At 55.6% G+C, this 11704-nt stretch overlaps 1 protein-coding gene across 1 annotated transcript; it reads left to right on the top strand.

The window, feature by feature from the left end:
• The first annotated feature begins 25 nt into the window (after window positions 1-25).
• On the top strand, window positions 26-10544 carry XAB2 (XPA binding protein 2). Its single transcript, XM_044003569.1, has 19 exons — window positions 26-249; window positions 2583-2731; window positions 2852-2975; window positions 3075-3272; window positions 3488-3622; window positions 4098-4262; window positions 5368-5512; window positions 5644-5795; window positions 5959-6078; window positions 6157-6288; window positions 6393-6524; window positions 7386-7499; window positions 8234-8396; window positions 8531-8721; window positions 9500-9622; window positions 9716-9887; window positions 9991-10120; window positions 10246-10361; window positions 10450-10544. The coding sequence occupies exons 1-19, from the start codon at window positions 175-177 to the stop codon at window positions 10509-10511; spliced, it is 2598 nt and encodes an 865-aa protein (XP_043859504.1). The 5' UTR covers window positions 26-174; the 3' UTR covers window positions 10512-10544.
• The last annotated feature ends 1160 nt before the right edge of the window (window positions 10545-11704 follow it).

Raw genomic sequence — 11704 nt, 5'->3', positions numbered from 1 at the left:
AGCGAACGAAGGAGAGGGTGTCCCGCCTCTTCCTCTAGTCCGGAATAAGCGGAAGTTGTTCTGAGGAAAGGTACGGAAGTGGACTGAGTCCGGCCAATGAGGAGCGGCTCCAGAACGGATGGAGGCGGGATCATAATGTAAGGGCTGGTGATTGCAGCCCGGGAAGACGCGGAGATGCCTGAGAATGGGGATGCGACCCCAGCCGAGGCAAAGTTGAAGACTAGGCCTGAGAGGCCCGACCTCTTCTTCGTAAGTACAAGCGGGAGGAGCGCACGGACGCGGCGGGCTCTGAGGAGCAGCGGGCGGGATCTGAAACCTGGGATTAAGAGATGCCAGCCCGACGGAGGCTAGGAGGCAGGCGCGACTCCGGGAGCCTGGGAGAATGCGCAGGCGCAGGAAAGAACCTCCACTAACCTGGGGGCGGGCGAAGGGGAGACGACTACACTCGCTGGGATCAGCCTAGATCCTCTTCTCGTTGAGGTGTTCGTGAGAGACAGTGCGGGTTGCAGAGGGAGTGCTTCAGACTCAGGGCGAGCCCCAGTGAGCCATTGCAGGTTCTTGAGCAGGGCAGAGGATAGGATCAGCGCCTCTCAGAATTCCGCATCTCCAGGATCACCTATTCCTTACGCAGATGCTGAGATTTGCTCAGACATCTTCGACCTGCGGCTCCCCCAGGAAAGCTCAGACTCCTTTGCTTGGCATTCCAGGCCTGCCACAGTCCGGTCCCTTTCCAAATGTATCATTCCCTTCTGGAAACATAGGGCTGCCCAACTGCGCCGTGGTCTGGGTTTGTGCCTGCTGTGCGTGCCATGGCTCGTCCTGCTCCTGGCACCTGGGATGCGCCGTGTCCCCTTCTTCGCTCGCTGAATTTCTGCCTTCCCTTTAAAGCCCAACCCAAACGTCCTCTCCTCCAGGAAGCTTTCTCAAATCTCATCTCCCTGAGCCAATAGTGACCTTTCAGACTTCTCACGGCCTTGTACGCTCCTCCCCCTTGGTGACGTTATCTATTGTCTGTCATTATGTAGTTGATGCCTTTCTCCTAAATTGTAAACTATACAAGGACCAAGTCAAATCTTGGTGACAGTCTCCGCGGAGGTGAAAAACTTGTAAAGAAAGAGAAATTCGAGCCTTTTTCTTTTCCACTTGAACCAAGGAGGTTGAAGTAGGAGCAGTGGATGGAAATTTAAAAGAAGCAGGGCTAGGACGTAAGGGAAAACATACTTACGGTGACAGCTGGCCCAAGAAGTTCTAAGTTCCCCGTCATTGGACATCTTTAAACTGAGGCATGATCGCTGTTGGAGATATAGTTGTCATGATGGGGTCAGGAAGACCTGAGTTCAGATCCAACCTCAGACACTTCCTAGTTGTGTAATCCTGGCCAAGTCACTTAAATTGTTTGCCTCAATTTCCTCATCTGTAAGATGGGGGGGGGGGTGATAATAGCACCTACCTCCTAATTATTGTGAGGCTCAAATGAGAGAATAATTGAAAAGTGCTCAGCACACAATGCCTGGCCCGTACTAAGTGCTATATGAATGTTACCTATCATTAGTATCATTGTCATAGCATTTAGCATAGTACCTGGCACCCAGTAAAAGCAATATAAACGTTAGCTATCATCATAAGCATGTGGACTGGATGCCCTTTGAGGTGGCTTCAGCTCTGAGATCCTGTGATGACTTCAGCTTTGTATCAGTGCTCTGCTGTAGTAGGTATTTGACAGATGTGGGGTGAATGGAATTGGATCAAAACTGGCTCTGCAATGCAAGCTCTTTGATGGTCTGGCAGAATGGTGGGAGGTGGAGAGACGGGAACCAAGGAGAAGGCCATTGCTGTGACAAGTGGATCTGGAGAGAAAAGAGGATGTTGGGGGTGTTTGTAAGGGAACAGAGACTAGGAAACAGGGATTGAAAAATCACTGTATCATACAGACTCCAGGCAGGGACCCAGCAAGAGCATCTGTCTGGTCACAGACACAAACAGACTGTCTCGGAGTTGGAAGAGACTTCACTGGTTTTCTGATCCAACCTGTACCTGAACAGGAACTCCTACATCAAGCCTAATAGGTGATCACCTAGCCATTGAATGAAGGTTTCAAAAGAGGGGACACCCACTGACTCCAGGGGTAGCTCATTCTACTTTGAGATAGCCCCAGTTATTAGAAAGTTTTTTCTCACGTCAGACCTAAACATGACACTTTTGCCCGTGAGCTGCAAGCAGAGCTTGCAGAAAACAGGGATGTAGTGAGTAAGCCAATGTGGGCCTTGGAAACAGGAAGACACACATCTAATCCCCTTCATTCAGAAATGAACCCGGGGCCCATAAGAGTGAAGCGATTTGCCCAGGGTCCCACAGTAAGTGTAGAAGGTGGGATGTCAAGCCAGGCTGCCTAACTCCAGATGCGGGCCTCTTTTCTGCTGTGACACAGCTGTCTCAGTGAGAGAGAGAGAGAGAGAGCGAGACCAGCGTTCTGGGGGTGGGAATTGGGGCAAGGCCGAGGGGATAATCAAGATTCAGGGTGATGGAACTGGGGAGGAGGAGGCTTGGCTTGGTTGAGACACTCTGGCCCCTTGTCTCCCCAGGAAGAGGAAGATTTGCAGTATGAGGAGGAAATCCTTCGCAACCCCTTCTCTGTCAAGTGTTGGTTTCGCTACATCGAGTTCAAGCAGAGCGCGTCGCAGGCCGTACTCAACCTGCTGTATGAACGAGCCCTCAAGGAGCTGCCTGGAAGGTGAGGGGCCCTCCCGCTCTCCAGCCTCCCTGCCTCTCCTTCCCCCGTGGGGCATCTCAGGGTGGGAAAGTGAGAGGCTGTGGCGGTGTTCACAAGCTTGTTTCCTCTTCTCTCACCCAGTTATAAGCTGTGGTACCACTACCTGAAGGCCCGCCGGGCCCAGGTGAAGCGTCGCTGCGTGACTGACCCGGCCTATGAAGATGTGAACAACTGCCACGAGCGGGCCTTGGTCTTCATGCACAAGGTGAGCTTGATGACCCGGCCCATGGGGCAGTGGGGATGTGCGGCGGCCAGGACTGGGGAGATGGGAGCACGGGGGACCGCTGCTTTCTCTCCGCTTCAGATGCCGCGGCTGTGGTTGGATTACTGCCAGTTCTTGATGGAGCAAGGCCGGATTACCCGGACCCGGCGCACCTTTGACCGAGCCCTGAGGGCTCTGCCCATCACTCAGCACTCACGCATCTGGCCCCTCTACCTTCGCTTTGTCCGTTCCCACCCTCTGCCTGAGACTGCAGTGCGTGTGTACCGCCGCTTCCTCAAGGTGCGCCTGGCAGGGCAGTGCAGGGGGTCCAGGGGAGTGGGTGGCAGGTTGTGTTGTTATAAGATTTCCTGTCCCATGCCCCCCCCCCGACCCCCAAAACCAAGCTCCATGGGAAGAAGTGGGCATGGAGAGGGAAAGGGCAAGGGCATCTTGAGGCTGGGGGTGGGGGAAACACAGAGAAAAACTGACCAGCTTCTTCATTGGGGGTTCCCCAGCTGAGCCCCGAGAGTGCAGAGGAATATATAGAGTACCTGCGCTCCATTGATCGGCTGGACGAGGCAGCTCAGCGCCTGGCAACTGTGGTCAATGATGAAAGATTTGTCTCCAAGGAAGGAAAGTCCAACTACCAGGTCAGGCTCCGACCCCCGGCCCCCTCCAGAGCTCCCAGGGGGCCCTGGCCTTCCCCACACAAATGCTTACATGGCCACACAGTCACATTTGACCACAGGGCCCTTAAGATCCAGACCCAGCAAGGACCTTGCAGGTGCCTGGCTCAACCCCTCACTTTGCAGATGAAGAAACTGAGGCCCCGAGAAGAGAAGAGGCTGGCTGCTGTCACCTAGGTAATAAGGAGCAGTGGCGGGCTTGGCATCCAGGTCCTCCTGGACCTTGAGAACTGGCCGTCTTCTCGTTGCCCTGACTGCCTTCTTCCTTCTGCAGTCATGTCTGCTGACACCAGCTCTCTCTCTCTCTCACACACACACACACACACACACACACACACACACACACACACACACACACACCCTCAAGTTCCAGGCTGGGGCCAAGGGAGCTTCAGCAGCCATTAGGCCAAGCTCCTCATCTTCCTTTCTCCTTCTCCAGCTGTGGCATGAACTATGTGACCTGATATCCCAAAATCCTGACAAAGTGCAATCCTTGAACGTGGGTGCCATCATCCGAGGGGGCCTCACCCGCTTCACCGATCAGCTCGGCAAGCTCTGGTGCTCACTGGCTGACTACTACATCCGAAGCGGACATTTCGAGAAGGTACCAGGCCTGGGCCGGAGGCAGAACCCCAACAGGGACACACGTGCCATCATAGACCCAGAGCACATGGGTGCTGCCAAAACCATTTTCCTAAAGCATAAGTCCAACCATGTCACTCTCTGACTCAGGAACCTTCAGTAATAATAATAGCTAACATTAGTTAAACACCTACTGTGTGCCAGCCACTATGTGAAGTATTTACTACCTTGCTTGATGCTTACATAAAACCTGGGAGATAGGTGCTGTTATTCCCATTTTACAGATTAGGAAACAGATGAACAGGTTAAGTGACTTGCCCAGGGTCACTTAGCTAGGAAGTATCTGAGGTGGGATTTGAACTCAGGTCTTCCTGACTCCAGGCCCAGTGCTTTGTGCACCATGGCTCCCCTTAGCACCTGTGGCTCTCTCTTGTCCCCAAAATAAAATACAAACTCTGGCTTGGCATATAAAGCCTTCCTAGGTCACTCCAGGCCTCCCTTTCCAGGCTTATTTCACACCACTCCCCCACACTGGCCAACATGCTGGTGTCCACCCTTGATGCCCCATTTCCCATTTCACACCTCTCCCAGAGCTCTCTGTGCCCCATAACCTGGGCACAGAGAGCTTACACCCTTTCCTCTCTCAGGAGGGCTCATAGACCACCTTTCAGAGGAAGACTTTCCTGGCCCCTTTGGTTGGTGTTCTCTCCTTTCTATGCCTGGTCACATGGGCTCTAGTCTGTTTCTGTGTTGGACCTCTCTCCTTCAGTAGCAGAAATTGGCTCTCATTTTTCCTTTAAATCTTTTGTTCCTCATATACAGTAGTGGATTAATAAATGCTGATTGGATTGGATAGCACTATTTTAAATGTTTTTCAATCATCAAGCATTTATTTAACTTTCAAGTCTTACATAGCGTTTCCTTCACAAAAGCCTCAGAAGATCTGTAGGGCAAACATCATCCCCATTGCACAGATGTGCAAAGGGACTTCCCCAAGGTCACAAAATGTGTCAGTGTTAGGACCGAGGCTCTTTACAGACCACTGGGCACTGCCCAAGGTGGGCACAGGATGTGCAGGGAGGGGCTGGGTGTGAGGGCTTTGCTCCTGACGGTTCTGTGCATCTCAGGCCCGTGATGTGTACGAGGAGGCAATCCAGACGGTGATGACCGTCCGTGACTTCACGCAGGTGTTTGACAGCTATGCCCAGTTTGAGGAGAGCATGATTGCCGCCAAGATGGAGACCACTTCGGAGTTGGGGCGGGAGGAAGAAGGTAAGGGGGACAGGGCAACAAGGATGGAGCCGAGGCGGGCACCTCGGGGGCTGGGTGCCTCGGGGGCGGGCACCTCGGAAGGGGCTTTTCATTTTCCCACTGCTCTATCGCCACTGCTGCTTCTGCCTCAGATGATGTCGACCTGGAGCTACGTTTGGCACGCTTTGAGCAGCTCATCAGCCGCCGGCCCCTCCTCCTCAACAGCGTCCTGCTGCGTCAGAACCCACACCATGTACATGAGTGGCACAAGCGAGTGGCCTTGCATCAGGGCCGGCCCAGAGAGGTGTGGAAAAGACCCCCCCCCCCCCCGAGCCTTCCAAACCCAGAGCCCCTTCCTGTCCTCTCCTCCCACTGCCTGTCCCTCCCCAGCACCCCCCAACCTCCTAATTCCAGACCAGCCAGCCTCCCTGGGCCTGCAGCCAAGCCCTCCCTTCTGCCTTCCCCAGGTCATCAACACATACACGGAGGCCGTGCAGACTGTGGATCCCTTCAAGGCCACAGGCAAACCCCACACCCTGTGGGTCGCTTTTGCCAAGTTCTATGAGGATAATGGGCAGCTGGATGATGTGAGCCGTGGGGGGAGGAGATGGGGGGAGGCCTGGGCCCAGAGTGAGGCCCCTGGGTGACTCTCCTTGCCTGCCTAGGCCCGCACCATCCTGGAGAAAGCGACCAAAGTGAACTTCAAGCAGGTTGAGGATTTGGCCAGCGTGTGGTGTGAGTTTGGCGAGATGGAGCTGAGACATGACAACTACGACCAGGCCCTTCGGCTGCTGCGGGTATGTGGGTGCATATGCGGGGCCCCGGGGGGGGGGAACCCTTGGGGGTGGGGGGGCCAGGGGCTGATGGTGACTCCGAGTGCGTGTCCTCTTGTCCCCTGCAGAAGGCAACTGCCCTGCCTGCCCGCCGGGCTGAGTACTTCGATGGTTCTGAGCCTGTGCAGAATCGGGTCTACAAGTCCCTGAAGGTGTGGTCTATGCTGGCTGACCTGGAGGAGAGTCTGGGCACTTTCCAGGTGAGTGCCCCCCGCCAGGTCCCAGGAGCCTCAGAAAGCACCCTGGCACCAGCTCCAGATTCACTGTGTCTCTTCAGCACAGCCTCCCTCCCTCCCTCCTCCCCTCCCTCACCTTGCGAGTCTCCCTCCACCCAGACCTGGTGTCCAGAGCCTTCCCTGAGCTCCAGTTTGTCACAGCTCTCAGACATCACGGTGCTCCTCGTTTATACCCTTTGGGTGCACCTGTCCCCCAAAGGCAGAACTAGGAACCGTGAATAAGGCGCAGAGATGAGGGTGTGAGCTCTGGGTAGGAACAGCTGTCTCAATGCAGGATGGTGGCCTTGGGGGCATTTCCCTTCACCGGTGGAACCTGAAGGAGCATGTGTCAGGCATGTGAGGGTCATGGGATGAAAGGTTGGACAAGGGACCTCAAAGTAAACTCCCAGGCCCAGCATTCTGGACACTAATATTCTGTGTTCAGGTCATCTGTGTTAATGCCTCAGCCCCCTGCCTCGCCCCCCATGCCTCACCCCGCCTAGACTGTGCTCTGCAAAGGTCGTCTCTCCCAGTTCAAGCACAGGGCAGTGACCCAGTAGACTCTTCATGCCTTTTAGGTTATTGATCAAGCACCTACTGTGTGCTGGTCCCCAGGGGAGGTGAAGTCAATCCCAGCCAGTCCCTGCCCACAGGGAGATATGAGGCACACGCAGAGTACTCTGCCCCCAAATAGGAAGGGCAAAGGAGGGCTCCAGACACTGTTTGGGCCTGAGTCGGGAGAGATGGTTCCCCTCCCCAACCACCGCCTCCCCCTGTGCCCTCCCCCCACACACACACACACACAATGAACCTTAACCACGCTCTCAACCTCGTCCCTGTCCACAGTCCACTAAGGCCGTGTATGAGCGGATCCTGGACCTGCGCATCGCCACTCCCCAGATCGTCATCAATTATGCCATGTTCCTGGAGGAGCACAGCTACTTTGAGGAGAGCTTCAAGGTGGGCCTGGGGGGGGCGGGGGAGGAGAGCTCCTATTTCTGAACCAGTTTACAAAGGGCTTCCCTCCCAGGAGGAGCTGGAGGGCAGGGGAGGGGGGCCTCCTGCTCATGAAGTGATCGCTGTATTCAGTGCCTCTAATGCCCGGGCACACCCCACTGGCGGGAGGAATCTAGGATGTGTCACCAGCCTGGAGAACCCCTCAGGGGACAGGATAGTGATCTGCATGTGAAGGCTGTCATGTGGAAAACAGATCAGACACGTTCTCTTTGATCCCAGAGGCAGCACGGGGAGCAGTGGGGGAAGGTACAAAGAGGCATCGTCAGGCCTGATGGAATGACAAATTCCTTAGCCATTACAGCTGTGCAAAACAGGCTTCCTCAAAGGTCTTCCTCCCCCCAAGGTATCCTTTAGTCAGGTGTGTCAGAGAAGATGTCCTTGTTCAGGTGTGGGTTACACTGAGCGGGCTCTGAGTACATGAGAGACAACGGGAGTGTGATGCGAAAGTGAGGCACGGTGAGCGCAGAATTGGGTGTCAAAAGAACCTGGGTTGGAACGGCCCTCACTAACTTTTGGTGCTTTTGTGACCCAGGGCCAGCTCCTCCTCCCTGAACCTCCGTTTCTTCAGTGCTTGGCAGGGTGGGGTGAGCTCTTGCCCTGGGCTTTCGGTCCACAGGCTTCTGCCGCATTGTGCCAGCATGTTCTGGAGGCAAGCTTCATGTCCCCTTCCCTTCTAGGCCTACGAGCGGGGCATCTCGCTGTTTAAGTGGCCCAACGTGTCAGACATCTGGAGCACATACCTGACCAAGTTTATCGCTCGTTACGGAGGCCGCAAGCTGGAGCGGGCCCGGGACCTGTTTGAGCAGGCACTGGATGGCTGCCCCCCCAAATATGCCAAGAGTGAGGGCACCTTTGGGACTGGGGTGGGCTGTCTGAGGAGAATTAGAGATGGGGGGTTGTGGAAAGAGGGAGTCGGGGGTCAGTGCGAGTGTTTTCTGAGCATCTCAGCCCTGACAACCTCTTCCCGTCCCCAGCTCTCTACCTGTTGTATGCACGGCTGGAGGAGGAGTGGGGGCTGGCCCGCCACGCCATGGCCGTATATGAGCGTGCCACCCGCGCCGTGGAGCCCTCCCAGCAACACGAGATGTTCAACATCTACATCAAACGTGCCGCTGAGATCTACGGTGTCACCCATACCCGTAGCATCTACCAGAAAGCCATCGAGGTACAGGAAGGGCAGGGGCTACAGGGGGCAGAGACTGGGATCAGGCAGAGGGAGAGGGCACAGGTCCAGCAGAGCAAAGTCTGGGAGGGGAGCAGCCACAGAAGGAAAGCCTAGGCTCGCTTTGTCTACTCTCTTTGGTTTCCTACCCTGGGGCCTCTCTGCCAGGTCCCCTCCATCCCCTCTTAGATTCCCCGTCTACAGAATGAGAGCCTTGAAGTACATCATCTCTAAGTTCCCCTCCAGGTCTGTCCTATAATTCTTCCATCCTGCTTTTTCCCCATCTCACACTGCAGATTGCTTGGTACTGCCGGCAGGCACAGCTCCTGCCCGGCCCAGCTGCCAAGCATTGATCCGATTCCTATTGCCCAAGCCCCGCCCAGTATAGTCATTGACATGCACACCTCCAAGAGGTGGAGATGGAGTGATGGAAGTTGTTAGAAGCAGTAGAACCCAGGGCTCCAGACTCCCCTTTTCCTGGTCAGTGTCCCGCTAACTGGGCCTTTTCCACTCTGTACTCAGCCCAGCCCCCAGTACAGAACTGGGCTCAGGCTGTACATGGCACAGTTGGCATCCTTGGCAGGAAGAAGCCCAGCTCTTTCTGTCTGCCATTTTGGGAGGAGGTCGGAAGCCTGGGGGCTCACTTTTGGGGCCATGAGTGACCGAGGGATGTGGTGCTTAGTGTATTCTTCCTCGCAAGGAGAGCTTTGGGGCACAGCGTGCAGCTGGAGCAGGTATCTCCACAGCCCTCTCACACTCTACTCTCTTCTCTGGATTTCAGGTGCTGTCAGATGAGCACGCGCGAGAAATGTGTCTTCGCTTTGCCGATATGGAATGTAAACTGGGAGAGATCGACCGGGCCCGGGCCATCTACAGCTTCTGCTCCCAGATCTGTGATCCTCGGGTATGGGGGCCAAGGCGCAGATGAGGATGGGGCTGGGACGGGCATCCCATGTGTAGAGATCTCCCTAACCTTCTCCCCTTCGCCAACTCCCAGACGACAGGGACGTTCTGGCAGACGTGGAAGGACTTTGAGATCCGGCACGGCAACGAGGACACCATCCGTGAGATGCTTCGGATCCGGCGAAGCGTTCAGGCTACGTACAACACCCAAGTCAACTTCATGGCCTCCCAGATGCTGAAGGTGTACAGCAATGCCACAGGCACTGGTGAGTGGGAGCAGGGCCTCGGGGCTGCCCCCTTGTGCAGCCCACAGGGTCCATGCTGGTACCCTCCCCAGAGCCTGACTCCCCTCTCTCCCCCTGGCCCTAGTGTCTGACCTCGCCCCTGGACAGAGCGGGATGGACGACATGAAGCTGCTGGAGCATCGGGCAGAGCAGCTGGCAGCAGAGGCAGAGCGGGACCAGCCCTCACGCTCACAGGGCAAGATACTCTTTGTCAGGTGGGCACCAGGGCACCTGGAGTCAGGGAGGGTGGGATGGGTGGGCCAGGGCAGTCTTTATGGCCCTCAGGAATGTCAGCCTTGGGGTGGGGCGAGGAACTGAAGGCCAGGTCCCATTTCCCCAGGAGTGACGCCTCCCGCACGGAGCTGGCTGAACTGGCCCAGCAGGCCAACCCTGAGGAGATTGAGATAGGGGAGGAGGAGGAGGAGGAAGAGGAGGAGGAAGAGCTGCAGCCCAATGGTGAGTGGTGGAGGGGAGGCGGCCAGCCACTGCAAGGAACCCTGTCACTGGGAATGACCACTCTCACCTTCCCCCTTCTTTTCCCCAGAGGTGCCGTTGGAGCAGCAGAGCGTGCCAGCCACCGTCTTCGGGAGCCTGAAAGAAGACTGATCCCAGTCACCCACAATAAATTCTCTATGTTTGTATTTCTGTCTGCTGCCCTGTTATATGCAAACACGTGTGAACACACACCCATTCTTGCTTTCTGGGGAGGGGTCCTTGTGACACTGTCACCTGCCTAGCTGGGGCATGCTGGGAGTTACCACCCCGTGTGGCAGTGCCCGCTGGCCTGAGGCCCAGGCCCACCTCCTCCCAGCTGGGATTGGCCTACGTAGCAGAGCAGCGGCCAAAGTACACGGCCCAACCCCCACCTTGTAGAGCCGGTTCCTGGCCCTGAGCCCTGGGGAGCAGGAAGCAGACCAGCCCCCCCCACCCCAACACTGCCCCTGGGCCTGTGCCTGAGCACACTGTGTACTTGAGCCCTCTGTGTAGGGTAAACCCAGACCATCTGCCCCAAAAGAAAATGGGGCCTCCTTTGGAGGCTAGGTCTGGACCTTCACCTGCCCATAACCACCCACTTCAGCTGCCCCAAGGGTCAGCCCAGGCTGACTTCACTCCAAGCCAGATTTAATTCCATCGTCCAGCCTATCGTAATGTCTCAACTGTCCTCCAGACTTGCCCCTTTCCAATCCTTCCTGTGTAGTGTAGGCACCCCAGTTCTGGTCACCTTTCCCAGCGTTTTCCATGGCCTACAAGATTAAGTTCTAATCTAGGCTGGCATTCAAGGTTCTTTGGACTGTAGCTCCACCTCTGGTCACTTCCTGTTCTCGTTCCTCATGTTTGTTCCCTCCTTGGCTCAAGACATTCCCCTACTCTGCTGCGGCCTTCTCCAGAAAGCATTTCTTGGATAGCCAAACCCTTCTCCTTAGAGGCCCTCACACTCTATCACTTATCAAACGGGTAATTGCTATCTTACTGTGCAAATACTCAGCCAGCGAGAGGGGTGGGAGGGTGGGCAGGAAGTGTCCCAGGTCAGACCAACTCAAGGACGAAGAGAGAGCTAACACATGAGCTGACAGGACCTAAAAATAACTTAACTGGCTAGAACAATGCACTGGATCTAATTAGATAAAAATCGAGGAAGAATAAAGTCCTCTGGGTCCAAAAAATCAATGGCAAAAACAGGACAAGGGTGGCTTGACTGAGAGTTGGTGGGAGGACGATCTGAGAGCTTTATTGGACTAAAAGGTCAATGTGAGTTGGGACCCAACTCAAAGAGCCCCCAGAGAAAGCTGAGTTAAAAG

Source organism: Dromiciops gliroides, chromosome 1, assembly GCF_019393635.1.
Source record: "Dromiciops gliroides isolate mDroGli1 chromosome 1, mDroGli1.pri, whole genome shotgun sequence".
NCBI lineage: Eukaryota > Metazoa > Chordata > Mammalia > Microbiotheria > Microbiotheriidae > Dromiciops > Dromiciops gliroides.
The sequence above is the reverse complement of the archived record's forward strand: the minus strand, read 5'-3'. Positions and strand labels throughout refer to the sequence as shown.